Below are 17,003 nucleotides of genomic sequence, written 5' to 3' on the forward strand. Positions count from 1 at the left end.
ACCGTGTTAAGAATAAAGAGTTGGGAGAGGATAACTCTCAGCTCTCATGGTATATTCCAATCACGCACAAACTAATGTCCAAGGATGCCTGAAGATTAGGAGCAATGCATTTGATCAAATCATAGCCGTTATCAAAAGACAACCGAGAAAAAATTCACTATGTAGAAAATTGTTACAAATAGACACCAAAATAAAACCCAAGCAACCCAAGAGATAAACCAGAAAGTTCTCAACATTTGCTCTCTCTTAAACCTCACACACAACCCTTTGATTTTTCTGTACCAAAAATCATAGTAAACCACTAGTATTTATAGTAGTATAAAATCTCCTTGTTCATTTCTACTTAGGAGTCCCTCCCCAAGAAGTGTCCAATTATAAATATGATTTCCTTCACGTTCCTAACTAGAGACTACCTTGGAAAATAAATTTCATCACAACCGGGATTCTTTCGTAGCAATTAAAACTGTCCAGAATCGAATTTATCCGTTAGCTGTCCGAACGGATCCTCTAGCTATCTGGACAGTCATGCACCTGTCTGTCCACTATAGTTCTTTATGCCAGCCGCTATCCGGACAACACACCCAGCCGTTCGGACAATACCTCGTTTGGTAGGTTCTTGTCACCTTTATTACCTTATTTTTGACACAAAAAAAAATCATAATTCTCCACCTTGATCAAAAATATCCATAGCTTTCTCTATACTATCGTTTTCACCAATAGACACAATTATCTAAACCAAGAATTGTCCATCATAGCTTTCGCTACACATTGTCTTGACCAACAATTATACTCTACCATAAAAGAGTATACCCACTCAGAGCTTTACCGCTACAAGAATTTCCTTCGACACATGTCCAAATAAACCTGCTAAAATTTATGGTGCAACCCCCGTGCTTGACTTTTTCGGGAGTTTCTCAGCCCCTTCGACATCCTTTCCACCACACACCCTGTATAATCTTCAAGCAAATGCCTGTGTGCAAACCCGTGGACCCGCTATCGTTTAACACATCCTCTTCTGTCACACTAGTGCCATGCCATGAGGATGTACATGCCCCTTTTAAAAGGCTTCACCAGCTCCTTCTTCTGAAAACTCGCCGCTAACTTCACCCGAGTTGTTTGCCACCTCAACTCCACCTTTTTGACAATTCCTTTTGAGGTGTTCGATTTTTTCACACATCCAGCACTCAAGCTTTTGCTTCATAGAAGCCCTTTTATTTATTTTTTTGATTTTCGCAACCAAAATTGAGTTCTCGGTGAACCCTTATTCCCATCACTTAATCTTTGTTCCTCAGATAATAGTTTTCCAATAACTTCAGAAAAATAACGTTTTCCTTCCCATGAATCAAAATTGGCTTTATGTGCTCATAGGAAGATGGAAGAGACCATATTAACTGCAAAGCTATATCCTCATCATCCATCTTCACTCCAACAGACCCTAACTCTGAGATGATCCAGTTGAGAACATTCAAATGATCTGCGATTGATGTACCTTCAACCATCCACAGTGTGTGAGACTGCTCCTTCGGATGTACTCGACTTGAAATACCCTTTGACTGATACAATTATTCAAGCTTTTTCCAAAGTGCCTTGGCCGTGGATATTCCATGCACGTTCGCAAGAACATTCTTGGTGAAACATAACCGAATTGCACTAATTGCCTTTAGATCAAGTTGCTCCCAAGCTTCATCACTCTTATTGGACTGTTCCTTATCATCTGTTGAATCTTGTTTCCTCTTTAACCTCTTGTGTAACCCGGATTGAATCAGCGTATCCTTGACTTGTACTTGCCACAAGCGAAACTTCATTCTCCCATCAAATTTTTCGATGTCAATTTTTAGCCCTGACATAGCTGGTCCAATTGAGGACATGTACATAGTAGTAGGTGGCCTGCAATGGCATATCCGTGGAATTGTATGGATAGATTAATAATTAAATTCGTAGTATTTTTTTATAGATAAATAATTATGTAGTATTGAAAGCAAAGCATAAACATTATTGTAGTATCATTTCTTCTACGTCAACTCTTCTTAGGCCCATAAGTTTTTTTTTCAAAAAGTTTTTAAAACCAACCGGTATGTACTTAAACCGATTACCAAACCTTTCATTGGTACGAATCGGTCTAAAATATCGGGTTATGTCGTGTTGATCGAAATCGGTTGAATTTGTTGATTGAACCAATATTAAATCGATGTTAAACTGGTTTTATATATAATTTTTTAACTTCAATTATCTTTTTAGTTTATACATAAATTAAAATCAAAATTTAATTCATACTCGAAGTCTCTAAAAGTAGTTCTCAAGTGAATTTTTAATAATGACTTCTATGTGAAGTTTAACCTTTATTTACAAGAGTCGTAGTTGTAAATTTAAATCTTTTTTTTATATTGAATTTTTGTTGTATGGATTTAAAAAAAAATGTTAAAAATAACATTAGTAAGAATTAAGTTCGGCAGTCAATTATGAAGTAGAAAGTCTTAACAAGGAAAACAACATAATTTTTTGTCATTTTTAGGGAAATTAGCAAACATGACCTGGTTTACTAACAAAATGGTAAAACTGACCTGGTTTATAAAAAAAAGTAAAATGACCTAATTTATACTGGTAAAGATCAAAATAACCCTAACTTTTCTTTGTCCCTCCTTCATTTCTGTTTCCCGAAATACTTTTCAGTTTCTCCTTCAAACACAATTTCTTTCTCCTTCAAACACAGTTTATTTCTCCTTCAAACACAGTTTCATTCTCATTCTCAACTACTACGGTTTGCATCAACTACAACGGTTTGCATTCCATCAACTATTCCGAATACTCCAAGCTAAGTTTACCATTTATTCAAAAATGAATCCATCAACGGTTTGTGTGCCATTACGGGTTTCGTGATGTTTCACCCATTTTGTTGTGTTCTATATTACTGCATGACTTTGCTCAAAACAATTTTGCACAGCTAAAAATGAAGTTTTCGACGTAGTCAAGTGTTTGAGCCTTTCATCGAGCATTTTGAGGGTCTATGGTCGAGTGTAGGGTTTTATTAGTCGAGATTTATTGTTATGGGGGTCGAGCATATCTATTATCTGGTCGAGCATTCATATTTACTAGTTAAGCATTCATATTGATTGGTCGAGCATTAATTGATTTGGTCGAGCATTTCATATTTATTGGTCAAGCATTAATATTTAATGGTCGAGCATTCATATTGACTAGTCGAGCATTCGTATTGACTGGTCGAGCATTGTTAACTTTTATTTATTTCACTTTTTTTATTTTAGGTTTATAATGGCTTACATTATTCCAGAGGGTCAACATTTTCCTACAAAAGTGTCAAACTTTTCCCAACCAGATGCAGTTATTTGTAATATGAGGGATAAGTTAAATGATGATCAATTGGAGACCTTTAGTAGATCATGCTTTGGCATGTATCTTCGTATTAAGAGTCTAACTTTTTTCGGGCAGCTTGTCCATCAGCTATTGTTAAGACAGGTTGAATCCTCCAACCATAGTTTTGGCACAACTTTCAACTTCAGGTTGGCTGGAAAGCAAGCAACATCTTCATTTGAAGATTTTGCTCTTTTACTGGATTAGTATGTACTGGAATTCCATCCATTTCTTCACTTGTTGATACTAGCACACATAGGCTAAGGGATACTTATTCCAAGGGGAATAATAGCATTAAGAGATCTGAATTAGAGAGTACATTTTTGGGTCTAAAACCTCAGCCTGACAATGAAGATGACGTTGTCAAGTTAGCTCTTGTTTTATTTTGTGGAGTTTGTGTTGCTTGGTAGGGAGCGTAGTAGGAACATTTCTGTTGTGGCATATCTCTAATTGGTTGAAAACTTGGATGAATATAACAAGTATCCATGGGGATTTGTCAATTATGCATGTACCTCCAAGTCACTTGTACGAGCAATGAAATGACGTGTTTAAAATTTTTTAAAAAAGACTATAAAAGTCAACCAAGACTCAGAAGGAGCAATACAGTCTCTATGGATTCCCGTTAACTCTATAGGTATTTAATTTTCTAATCATTTATCTCAATGTTGTTTTGATTTATAACTTATACTCAATGTGCAATGTATGTAATTGTATATCATTGTTTGATTTACAAATATGGAGTTATGAAGCTATTCCCCTTATCGAGAGGACATACGCACAAAAGGATCCATAAATTCGGTATCCAAGGATATTGAACTGGAGTACATCAATCACTCCTGACTCAACAAAACTCATCCTAAGTGTTTTTAGAAGGAAGCAGGTATCACACCCATCTATGTGTATTAATTTAAATTTTGTGGGATTGCCTATTTTATAGAACTAATGGTTACTATGTGTACCTTTCACAGATTCAAGTACATGGTCAACTTATCCCAACCCAATTGGAGATGGCACAAGAGTACTGCATAAAGGCTTCCAACGTACTCAAAAATATTGTGGGAACAATGGTTGGCAAAGAAAAAAAAAAGCCAAAGATTGTTATAGATGAGATTGAAGAGGAAGAGGAAGAGGAAGTTCAAACACATAGGGATATTCCACCTGTTACAGAGGTTGTAATATGAATTTTTATTGATTGAGCACTTAGTTGTCTTTGGTAGGGCATTAATCTTTTTTGGTCAAGTATTGTATCTTATGGTCGAGCATTATATCTTTTGGTCGGGCAATAAGTATTTATATGGTCGAGCATTATATGTGTTGGTCGAGCATTGAGTATTTATATGGTCGAGCATATTTTCAGATTAAGGTCGAGCATTTATATCTATTCTAGTTGAGCATTATTCATTTCTGGTCAATCACAAACTCAATAATCCAATTTGTATATTTTTCATTTGCAGAAATATGTTTTGAGGGATAATATTGCAAGAAAGATTGATGTATTTGATAGTTTGCTTAAGGATCACTCCAAGAAGCATAAAGATCTGAGGTGGAATTGTGTTTGATGTTGCAATTCATTGAAGAATCCATGGGGACTCTTCTAGAAGTTGTTAAAAAGAAAAATGCAGGAAATGAGGGGGATGGGAATGGGGATGTGAAGCATGTCATAAAGGATGGGGATGGGAATGCCACTGATGGTCCAAGGACTACTGGAAAAGATATTGCAGAGGTTGTTTTGGAGTGTCCAAGGATTGTTGGACTTAAAGAGATATCTGTATAGGAAGAGCAACATCCTTTAGGTCAAATTGAGCATGAGGCTGATAATGATGGAAAATATGGGGATGGGGATGCCACTGATGGTCAACTGCAAAATAGGGTAGCTGTAATATTTGTTGAGTCCCAGAAATTTCTTGTGGAAAATATAGAGGAGGCTGCTATAAAGGGTGAGGATGTTGTTAGCCTAGATACAGAGGACGATATTATTTCAATGGATATAGCTGCCACTACTTTGGTTACACCAAATAAGATGGATAGGGACACGAGGGGGTGGAGATTGTCACTCCATCCAAATTCCAGTTGCAAAAAAAGGGTTGGGTAATTCCTTATCGCTCAAATAAGGAAAAGTGCAAAAGAAAGCTTGGATCATTATTGAAAACACCCTACACCAATCCCACTAAAAAACAAAAAATTGATTCATCATCCATGATAACAGAAGAGGTTGAAATTCTCAAAGGCACATTGCCAATGGCTTTTGAGCTCAAAAGGCCATATCCAAGGCAGTGGTTAGCAAAATGTCACAAATGGATGAAGGATCCCAAAACACAACATGATAAAATTGAATGGATTCCTTGTACTGTTAAGGTCTGGTTTGTTGAGGCAATTCAACCTGGAAAATGGTTGAGAGACCTGGTAAGTAGTTTTAATTTAGTACAATATAACTAACTAAACTTTATGTAGTTGAGCATATCTATAAGTTGGTCGAGCATATTTATAATCTGGTCGAACATATAAAACCTTTGGTCGAGCATTCATATTGACTAGTAGAGCACTATATTTCTTTGGTCGAGCTTTAATATTATCTGGCGAATCATGTATACTAATTATTTCCTCTTTTTCAATATTTGATGCAACATCTTGACATTACTAGATACCACATACGCCGGAGACTTGCCAAGTACCCTGCCATAGTTAAAAGGAAGGCGGCAGTGCTTGACACAATATTCTTTGTATGTGTCCAATAATTTGCTAATGAACAGTAGATATTCATATTCAGAGTTAACTAACCATCATTTTTTAACCATGTAATAACAGAGCAAGATTGATATTACCTACAATGTATTCAAAGAAAATCCAGGAAATTGGGTTGATTCGGATACTTTATTCACAGACTACGTTGTCGGTACCAGTCCTCCTGAAGGTGTTCCTTGGGGAGAAGTGGACCATGTGTATTTTCCTGCAAACTTTGATGAGAAGCATTGGGTGGCAATAAAGATGATATTGTTATCACGAAAATTCCTATTACTGAGATAAATTAGAATGACATGACGTTTTACAGGAAAAAGTTCACAGCAGAGAGTTGAGGGTGACATTTCTCATTGTGAAAACTAACTCTGCTGTACTGTACATTTAGGGGTCAATTGTTGTTGTACATGCTTACTTATTTGTGTTTGCGCATATTTTTTCACTATGACAAATTTTTTTATTTTGCTCGACCATTAATTTAGCATCACTCGACCAGATTTATACGTCACTCGACCACAGTTTTATTGCTCGACCATTAATTAAGTTTTGCTCGACTATTAATTTATTATCGCTCGACCAGCTTCTTTACATTGCTCGACCATGGTTTTATTCCTTGACCATTAATTAGGTATTGTTCGACCATGAAGCCAATTTACACAACGCAGATATTATAGCAAATGATACAGCAATATCAAATGTTACTATCAAAAGTTCATTCAGTTCTTGGATGCAACGCTATTGGTTCCTTACAAGTTTGACGATTATGACCACTTTTCTTACATCGACCATAGTGTATGATAATCACAGTTTCACCTTTGGAAGGTATTCTTTGCTATTTAGGTCTACCACATGGTCTTTTCGCTTTAAGGGGTAACAATACTCTTATATTGTTTTCAACGCGCTGGTGCTCAATACCAACTATATAGATAGGTTCAACATACACTACCAAAATAGCTTCATTGGTATAATATCTTGAGCACAAAGAATGTATCGCGATTTCTCTATTGGCACAAGCAGCCAATGCATGTTGTCGCAACCGGGGTCACGACGCGGACCGGCGATGAAAGGATGAAAAATGATTTAGAGTCGCCACCAATTGATTTGAGTGCAATTGGACACTAAAAAAAATGGTCTACGAACCAGAAAATGGGTAAGGGGGTCTATTGAGTGTGGGGAAGGTGTTAGGCACCCCACAACTCCCTAAAAGGTTACCTAGATTGATCTATGTGCTTTTTCTTGAAAAGTTATTTGTCCAATATAAATGATATTTTGATTTGAAAAGATAACGTAATTAAAGCATAGGCAGGAGCTGAATGTCATCAAATCCTCCTCCTAATTAACTTCAATTTAGTTACCATTATATTTTTGAGTACAAATGATACATTAATTTGAAGAGATAACATAATTAAAGCCTAGGCAGGAGCTGAATGTCATTAAGTCCTCCTCCTAATGAACTTTAATTTAGGTATCTAGTAAATTAATTTATCAGTGTGTTTAGAAATACAAATGACACTTTAATTTAAAGAGATAACATAATTAAAGCCTAGGCAGGAGCTGAATGTCATCAAGTCCTCCTCCTAATGAACTTTAATTTAGGTATCTAGTAAATTAAATTACCATTTACATTTTGTTTAAATAAGGATAGCACAATTAAAGTCTAGGCAGGAGCTGAATGTCATCAAGTCCTCCTCCTAGTTGACTTTAATGTAGTATCCATTAATTTGTTTTTATGAAGAGTTGGTAAAAACGTGATTATTGAATTGATGGATTGGTAAAACTAAACCCCTAAACATGTATACTAATTACGTTAAACATAAATAAAACTATACTACATTAATCTACTTTTCATTATTTCCACTACACTACACTACTTTTCATTATTACCACTACCTTATCACATGGCTTATATTTACAAGGATAGACATATTCAAATAAAAACAAGATAAAACTATATACAAAATAACAAATAATAAAGAATATGAATACAAATACAAATATGGCCACGGAGCCCGGTCCATTGCTCAAACCCAATCCAATCTCCAAATATATGTTTCGGCCCAAATGAAGTCACGTCCGGTCCAAGTTGAATCAAGCCCGGTCCAGGCCCCAATATCGAACACAAAAATAATGGGGTCAAATGGGTATTCAAAACCAATATTAAGTTCAAATTAAATTAAGTACAAATTCCCATACATTATAAATATATAAACTAGCATGTATACGTACACAAACACATATACCTATAAACTTGTACATATACGTAAACACATATACCCGCACATATACATAAACACATTATATATACATATACACGTACATCATATATATATGCACATACACAGAGACACATATATCCACACACACGCTATATATACATACACCATATACATATATAGATACACACATATGCACCTAGAACTTGCTCCATCAATGATTTGAAACAAGAATTTCAGAAATCAACTTTATTCTGAATCAAAATCAGAAACCGAAATTAACAATCAACTATATTCTCTTCAACAATGTAAACCGAAATCAAAAACTTCAGAGCAAATATCCCACAGAAAGGCAGAATGTCAAACATCAAAAAAACCAACTCTATCCTTAACATCAAAACAAGAGAAATCGGAATAGAGAGTGAAACTAGATCTCAATCCAGAACTATCATCAATCAAACATCACACTAAACTTCAATCAAACATCCCCAAAACACAGATATTAAAACACAAAGAGTAAGCCAACATCAATTAATTTCAGACGGAGATTCATATATTGAAATCAAGCATATTTCATGGTGATAGAACCAAAGTGAAACTCAAAAAATACAAGCAAAGAACCAAAGCAAGAACACTGCAGGAGAACCGGAAATTACCTTCTCCTTTCCTTCTCGCCTTCCTCTCCTTCCTTTTCTTTTCTTTTCTTTCCTCTGGTGTCGTCGGCTCCTTCTCCCTCACCGGCGGCTCTCCCTTTTTCTCTCAAAAAATCCTGCCCGATTTCCCTTTTTTTTTTTTTAGTTGTGCCGCCTGCCTTTTCTCCCTTGCAATTTTTTGTTTTTTTCTTTTTCTGTGTGTGTTGTGCGGCTCCCCCCCTTTCTCTCAGAATCTCTCTTTCTTTTATACCATATCCCTATAAAACCCTATTTCATCCTTTTACCAAAATGTCCCCCCAAACCCTATTTATTTTCTCCTAAGAAACTAATATTTTGGTATTTTTCAATGTTTTTGCAAAAACCTTAAAGGTGTCACCTTTCCTTTTTAAAGGTTTTATTTATTATTTTATTTAATTCTCCTATTTTTAGATATTTTCTAGGGTTTTGTTGTATTGGGTTTGGGTTTGAATTTTTATGGGCTTATGACCCAAGAAATGGGCTTTAGGATTTTTGCATGTTTGTGGGTCCAAGAAATAGGCTTTGATTTTTTTGATTTTGATTTTTTTTTGTAAGTTTACGGGCTCCAGAACGGGCTTTTGAATTATTATTATTATTATATTTTAGTTTTTCTATTTTTCTGTATATATATATATATATTTTTTGGGCCGGACGAAAACCGGGTACTACACATGTACACATGGTAGTTGCTGCAAATCAAACTTCTTGCAAGAACACGTTCTATTGTGCAAGTTAACCTCACCATTACCGCATCGATCCTGAACGTAATATTCAATATGTGATATTGGTGTAACATCCATCCTGCGAGACCTATCAATCCGCTTCCGTAGATGTTTATCTACCTCCTTGTAGAGTATAGAATTCAGAGATGCTGCTTCTGTACGTTGCTCATAAAACCATCTCTGAAGCAAATCCCTCAAGTGCTCAACCAACATTGTTATAGGAAGGTGGTGGGCTTCTCTAAGAACAACATTCATACTCTTTGCAATGTTTGTAGTTAGTATATTGTACCTCCGACCAGGAAAATGTGCACGAGACCATTTAGCAAAACCAACCTCAAGTAGATAACTCTGTGCATGGGGATCAATTAATCTCAACTGTGTCATTAGGACCTCAAATTCGAAAACACAATATGCCTTCGCTGCCTTCAAATAAATTGAAAACATTGTAGGGTCGAATTTCTTTGCCTTCATGTTCTGTTTGATGTGGAACATGCAGTGACCATGGTATGATTCTGGAAAAACTAAGGTCGATGTCTTTTCAATACTCTGATGCCGATATGAAATTATAGCAAATTCAGAGAAGTCATTAAGTGAGATTGCCTGTCGTAATTTCTCGAAGAACCATATCCAAGATTCGTTATTCTCCGAATCTCCAACAGCAAAAGCAATAGGATAAATGTGATTGTTACCATCCAAAGCAGATGCAATAAAAAGCGTGCGAAGATACTTTCCCTTTAGATAGGTACCGTCAACAATGATGACACGTCTCATCGAAGATCTAAAACCATGCAAGGATGGACCAAGAGCTAGGAAAAAATATTTAAACATGTTCTCCTTGTCGGACTCTATATGAGTGATAGTTTGGGGGTTGTTCTTCTCTAGCTCTATAAAATAGTGTGGCAGATAGGCAAAAGATAACTCTGGAGATCCTCGTATTGATTCTAAAGCATGCTCCTTAGACCTCCATGCTTTATCGTAGGTAATATTAATACCAAATTATGTCCGTACATCTTGTATTATGTCTTTCATCCTGTAATACCTCCCCACACCATCATATTTTCCTTTAATGCAATTCTCAATCACCTTCCCTGATGCTTGCCTATGACTTCCGTTGAGATAGTCCAGTGAGTGAGTGTGAATGTCATTGAACTTTGTCACTATGAATAATGGTGATTCCTTGACTCTTATGGCTCTCATACGCTAGTCGCAGCCTCTTCCTAGACATTGAACAACATATATAGTCTTCGTCGATTTTATCACATGAAATTGGAAGTTCCCTTTCATAGCACACAAAGCAATATGTTTTTGTAACTCCATTTTGTCTGAGAAAATCTACCCTACTGTGATCTTATAACCGGTGGAGCAATTACTAATGGTATTACTCCCAACACATGGAACAATAAAATTTGATCCGAAGTTTTTAGGCACCTCCACAGAGGCAATGTCTGGAAGGCTAGGCACATTAGTATCTGCTGGAGGTATTTCTTTCTCAACATCTTCATGAACGGTATGACGCGGACGTCGGATCCATAACAAAGTTTTGCATCAGTAGAAGCTCATGTGAGAATTGCGTGTTTTAGCTCGAGCCAAATTTGCATCAGTAGCAGCTCTTATCAGAATTGCTTGTCTTAGCTCGAGGCAAACTTTGGTAGCTCGAGCCAAATCAGTCGATTATTTTATTTCGAGTTTGTTTCCTTTTTTTTTAGCTAGCACGAATTTTGATATTTTTGTTCTCTTTTTAATAGGGTTTCCTAAACCTAATGTGTGGGGATTTATTTCGCAACTATTTAAAGGCCCTAATTTGTATGAGATTATTATTCTGGTGCTTAATAAAATTGAGAGGCTTTCTCTTCCTTGGTTGTGAAAAACTTTCAAAACCCTAGTTTTATCGTTGTGGAGCTTCTGTATCAACGATTAGGCTAGATAGTGAGCGTGGACTCGTGGTGTTTCTGTATCGAATCCATTCGTCACTAGATCCTTGATTTTGTGTCGAATCATTCGGTGGTGAGTTCTGTATCCGGAGGATTTCTTCGACAAAATCAAGTTACTTTTCTTGTCAACCCAGTTGTTCGTAATTTCTCTGCTATCTTAGATACGAGATTGCGAATCCTCTTCGTAGTCCCGTATCATCTTGGTATTGGAGCTGTTCAGGTTGTTTATGTGGAGAAGAGAAGCTAATAGTAAGAGACTTGTTCGCATAGAACAAAGAACCATGGCCAAAGACAAGAAGGATGATGTAGCCGCTAATCCAAGGAATGATGTACATGAGACGCAAGGCAATAACGAAGCCGCCTTGAGAGCTAAGATTGAAGAATTACGGAGGGAGTTGGCCGCGTTGAGGACAGCCCGCGTGCCGGTTCCACGACCAATGGGATGAGTGAACCAACAACCCCAATTTGATGAGGAGCGACCGGCTAGGTTTCGGCCTAGGGGGCCACGAAGGGGGTTTTAAAATTCTTCTAGTGAAGAGGAGGATTTTGACGAACCCGATCTTGATTTTGAGTATGACCATAGGCTGAAGGATTTTGATAATGTAAAAATTGAGCTTCCTAAATTTGATGGAAGGCTTGATTGTGATGCCTTCCTTGATTGGTTGCATACGGTGGAGCGTATATTTGACTACAAAGAATATGCTGAAGAGAAGAAAGTAAAAATTGTGGCCATCCGATTGAAAGGATATGCCTCAATTTGGTGGGAGAATGTGAAGAGATATCGACGTAGGCAAGGCAAGGAGCGAATCCGGACATGGGAAAAGATGAAGAGTGTCATGAAACAGATGTTCTTGAGTGAAGATTACATGCACAACAATTATTTGCAGCTGTGTGACTTGAGACAAAGGGAGAAGTCCGTGGCGGAGTTTACAAGGGAGTTTGATAATCTCATGCTCAAGTGTGACATATCTGAACCGGATGAGCAAACTTTTGTGAGGTATTTGAGGGGGTTGAGGGTTGAGATTGCAGATGCGGTGGTACTTCAACCTTATTGGACATATACCGAGGTGAAGAGGTTGGCTATTAAGGTAGAAAAACAAAGGGGTCACAAACCCGGATATCAAACACCTTATAAACTATCCAATTATAGATCGACTACGAGTTCTTCTAGCAACACTACACCTCCAAGTAATTCTAAAAAGGTGGAGGTCCCAAGAGAACAAGCTAATTCCTCGAAGACTTTCCAAAGGCCTATCAATAAGCCGGAGGGAAGGAAGTGTTTCAAGTGCCAAGGATTTGGGCATATTGCATCGGATTGCCCAAATCGACGAGTGATTACCATCCTAGAGGGGGAGGAGACGGCTTATGTAGAGTATTCGGAAGAAGAGGTAAAAGAGTCAACCGAAGTGGAGGAGATTTTACATGCGGATGAGGGAGAGAGTTTAGTAATTCAACGTTGTTTGCAAACAACCATTGGGAATGAAGATAGTTGGGTGCGAGAGTGTATTTTCTTCACTAAGTGCACGACCCAGGGCAAGGTGTGCAAGGTAATCATTGACGGAGGAAGTTGCACTAATGTTGTCGCCCTGACTATGGTTCAAAAGTTGGGATTACCAACCGAGACCCATCCTCATCCTTACAATCTTCAATGGTTCCAAAAGGGAAAGAGCACAAGAGTGGAGAAGCGGTGTCTAGTGGAATTTTCTATTGGCAAGACATATAGCGATACCGTTTGGTGTGACATCGTTCCCATGGACGCTTGTCATATTTTACTGGGGCGACCTTGGCAATATGATCGAAAGGTTAGTCATGATGGTTTTCACAATACTTATTCTTTTAGTAAAGATGGAAGAAAAATTGTGTTAGCAGCAATGAAGCCCGATGCTGAAAAAGAAAACGAAAAGGGGAATGGTGGGGTATTTTTGACAGGCTCCCAAATTATGAGGGAAGCCGAAGTGGAACAAAATTTGTATGCTTTAGTAGTGGTGGAGTGTGGGAGTGAGAAGAATGATGGAGATGGTATGCCTTTACATCCTTTGTTGCACCCTATCTTAGAGAAATTTTCCGATGTTATTCCTAGTGAGATTCTACCGGGATTACCACCCAAGAGATCCATTCAACATTGTATTGATCTTGTGCCGGGTGCTTCTTTACCTAACAAAGCGGCATATCGCATGAATCCCTCCCAAAGTGCGGAATTACAAAGGCAAGTTGAAGAGTTGTTAGCGAAAGGGGTTGTGAGGGAAAGCGTGAGTCCTTGTGCGGTACCGGCACTACTTGTACCAAAGAAGGATGGATCTTGGAGAATGTGTGTTGATAGTAGAGCCATCAACAAAATTACTATCAAATACCGTTTTCCAATTCCTAGATTGGACGATATGTTGGACCAACTTTATGGAGCTAGTGTATTTTCAAAGATTGATTTGAGGAGTGGGTACCATCAAATTCGAATGAGAGAAGGGGATGAATGGAAGACGGCATTCAAAACCGGTCAAGGGTTATATGAATGGTTAGTAATGCCATTCGGGTTATCCAATGCTCCAAGTACTTTCATGCGATTGATGAACGAGATCTTTAGACCTTTCATGGGTAAGTTTCTTGTTGTTTATTTTGATGATATCTTGATTTATTCCAAATCTGAAAAGGAGCATGTTGCACACTTGAGTGAAGTGTTTAATTTGTTAAGGCGTGAGCTTTTGTATGCCAACTTGAAGAAGTGTGATTTCTTTCAAAAGCGTGTGATCTTTTTGGGGTATGTGGTAGCGGGTGATGGCATTCGTATGGATTCTGGAAAAGTGGTGACTATCCAAACTTGGCCTATTCCTAAAAACAGTCATGATGTGCGGAGCTTTCATGGTATGGTTTCTTTCTATAGAAGATTCATCAAGGGTTTTAGCACTATCATGGCACCTATTACAGAATGCATGAAGGGAGGAAATTTCAAGTGGAATGATGAAGCTCAATCTAGTTTTGAGTTAGTGAAGAAGAAGATGACCGAAGCCCCCGTTCTCGCATTGCCGGATTTCAAAAAATTATTTGAAGTTGATTGTGATGCCTCCGGAGTTGGGATTGGAGCTGTTATGAGTCAAGAAGGCCGACCTATAGCTTACTTTAGTGAGAAGTTGAGTGATGCAAAGCGACGGTTTTCTACTTATGACAAGGAGTTCTATGCTATTGTGCACGTTTTGTCTCATTGGAGCCATTACTTGTTGCCGCAGGATTTTGTTTTGTATTCCGACCATGAGGCGTCGAAATATTTGAGTAGTCAACAAAAATTGAGTTCAAGACATGCTAAGTGGGTAGAGTTTTTACAATCTTTCTCTTTTGTTCTTAAACACAAAACGGGAAAGATGAATCAAGTAGCCGATGCATTGAGCCGAAGATATGCACTTCTTACGAGTCTCCAAAGTCGTTTGATTGGATTTGATCATATTAAGACTTTATATGTGGACGATGTTGATCTTGGAACTATTTGGGCTGCTTGTTCGGAGGGTCCTATGCCTCCTTATCTGTTGAGTGATGGTTCTTATTTAAAGGTAACCAATTGTGTATACCCAATTGTTCCTTGAGGGAGAAAATTGTGCGTGAGGCACATGGTGGAGGATTGGTGGGTCACTTTGGAAGAGACAAAACGTTGGCCTTGGTCCAAGAATCTTTCTTTTGGCCTATGATGATCAAGGATGTTGTTCGTATTGTTGAGAGGTGTGTGACTTGCGTCAAGGCTAAGACGCGTGGGCAAAATTCTGGATTATATACGCCTTTACCTATTCCTAATTCTCCATGGGAAGATGTGACGATGGACTTTGTGTTGGGTTTGCCTAGAACGCAACGGGGAAAGGATTCCGCTATGGTGGTTGTGGATAGATTGTCCAAGATGGCGCACTTTATTCCGTGTAGCAAAACTAATGATGCTACTCAAGTGGCGGATCTTTATTTTCGGGAGGTGGTAAAGCTTCATGGAATTCCTCAAACTATCACTTCCGATAGAGATGTGAAGTTCTTAAGCCACTTTTGGCGTACTTTATTGCTAAAGCTTGGTACATGACTGCAATTTAGTACGGCCTGTCATCCGTAAACCGACGGACAAACGGAAGTTGTGAATCGTATTCTTGGCAATCTTTTGAGGAGTTTGGTGGGGAAAAAGATTAAAGAATGGGATTTGATGTTGCCCCATGCAGAGTTTGCTTACAATAAGTCAAAAAGTCAATCAACAGGTGTTAGTCCTTTTGAAGCGGTGTATGGACGAAACCCCCATGGTCCTCTAGATTTGATTCCTATACCTACTCCACACAAAGTTAGTGGGGATGCAGCTGATCGTATTTCTCAAATTAAACGGATTCATGAGCAAGTCCGTGAGCACTTGACTAAACAAGCTAACCAATATGCTTCTCGTGCTAACAAGCATAGAAAGTTTGTTTCTTTTAATGTAGGTGACTTGGTGTGGATTCACTTGAGGAAGGAGCGGTTCCCAAATCGCAAGTTTGCTAAGTTACAGCCGCGAGTTGATGGTCCATTTCGTGTTCTTGCGAAGATCAATGACAATGCATATAAGATAGAGTTGCCAGGTGAGTATGGAGTTTCCGCTACTTTTAATGTTGCCGACCTGTCTCCTTACAAAGAAGATGAAGAGGAGGTTGTGGAGGAGTTGCTAACTTCGAGGTCTAGTCCCTTCCAACCCGGAGAGAATGACGCGGACGTCGGATCCATAACAAAGTTTTGCATCAGTAGAAGCTCATGTGAGAATTGAGTTTTTTAGCTCGAGCCAAATTTGCATCAGTAGCAGCTCTTGTGAGAATTGCTTGTCTTAGCTCTATGCAAACTTTGGTAGCTCGAGCCAAATCAGCCGATTATTTTATTTCGAGTTTGTTTCCTTTTTTTTAGCTAGCACGAATTTTGGTATTTTTGTTCTCTTTTTAATAGGGTTTCCTAAACCTAATGTGTGGGGATTTATTTCGCAACTATTTAAAGGCCCTAGTTTGTATGAGATTATTATTCTGGTGCTTAATAAAATTGAGAGGCTTTCTCTTCCTTGGTTGTGAAAAACTTCCAAAACCCTAGTTTTTTCGTTGTGGTGCTCCTGTATCAACGATTAGGCTAGATAGTGAGCGTGGACTCGTGGTGTTTCTGTATCGAATCCATTCGTCACTAGATCCTTGACTTTGTGTCGAATCATTCGGTGGTGAGTTCTGTATCCGGAGGATTTCTTCGACAAAATCAAGTTACTTTTCTTGTCAACCCAGTTGTTCTTAATTTCTCTTCTATCTTAGATACGAGATTGCGAATCCTCTTCGTAGTCCTGTATCACGGTATCATCATGAAACCAATGATCCTCAAATAGATAACCCTCATTAGGCTTATAAT

The 17,003-nt window shown here is 38.0% G+C and overlaps 1 protein-coding gene and 1 pseudogene across 1 annotated transcript; one reads left to right on the forward strand and one right to left on the reverse strand.

Moving 5' to 3' along the window:
- Positions 1–9,654: 9,654 nt before the first annotated feature.
- Positions 9,655–10,908, reverse strand: LOC119985486. Its single transcript, XM_038829780.1, has 2 exons — positions 10,751–10,908; positions 9,655–10,489 (listed from the first exon to the last, which is right to left on the reverse strand). Exons 1-2 carry the CDS (start codon positions 10,906–10,908, stop codon positions 9,655–9,657), a joined length of 993 nt encoding a protein of 330 aa, XP_038685708.1.
- A 1,015-nt stretch (positions 10,909–11,923) lies between these two features.
- LOC119985487 lies at positions 11,924–16,799 on the forward strand (annotated as a pseudogene).
- Positions 16,800–17,003: the final 204 nt, after the last annotated feature.

The sequence above is a fragment of the Tripterygium wilfordii genome, chromosome 19 (genome assembly GCF_013401445.1).
Source record: "Tripterygium wilfordii isolate XIE 37 chromosome 19, ASM1340144v1, whole genome shotgun sequence".
NCBI classification, from domain to species: domain Eukaryota; kingdom Viridiplantae; phylum Streptophyta; class Magnoliopsida; order Celastrales; family Celastraceae; genus Tripterygium; species Tripterygium wilfordii.

Excerpts from the sequence above, each read along its gene's own strand:
- LOC119985486 (XM_038829780.1), bottom strand. The coding sequence starts at position 10,908 with ATGAGAGCCATAAGAGTCAAGGAATCACCATTATTCATAGTGACAAAG. Across the intron at positions 10,490-10,750 it reads AAATATGATGGTGTGGGGAG|ATCTTCGATGAGACGTGTCA; the intron begins GTATTACAGGAT and ends GCATGGTTTTAG.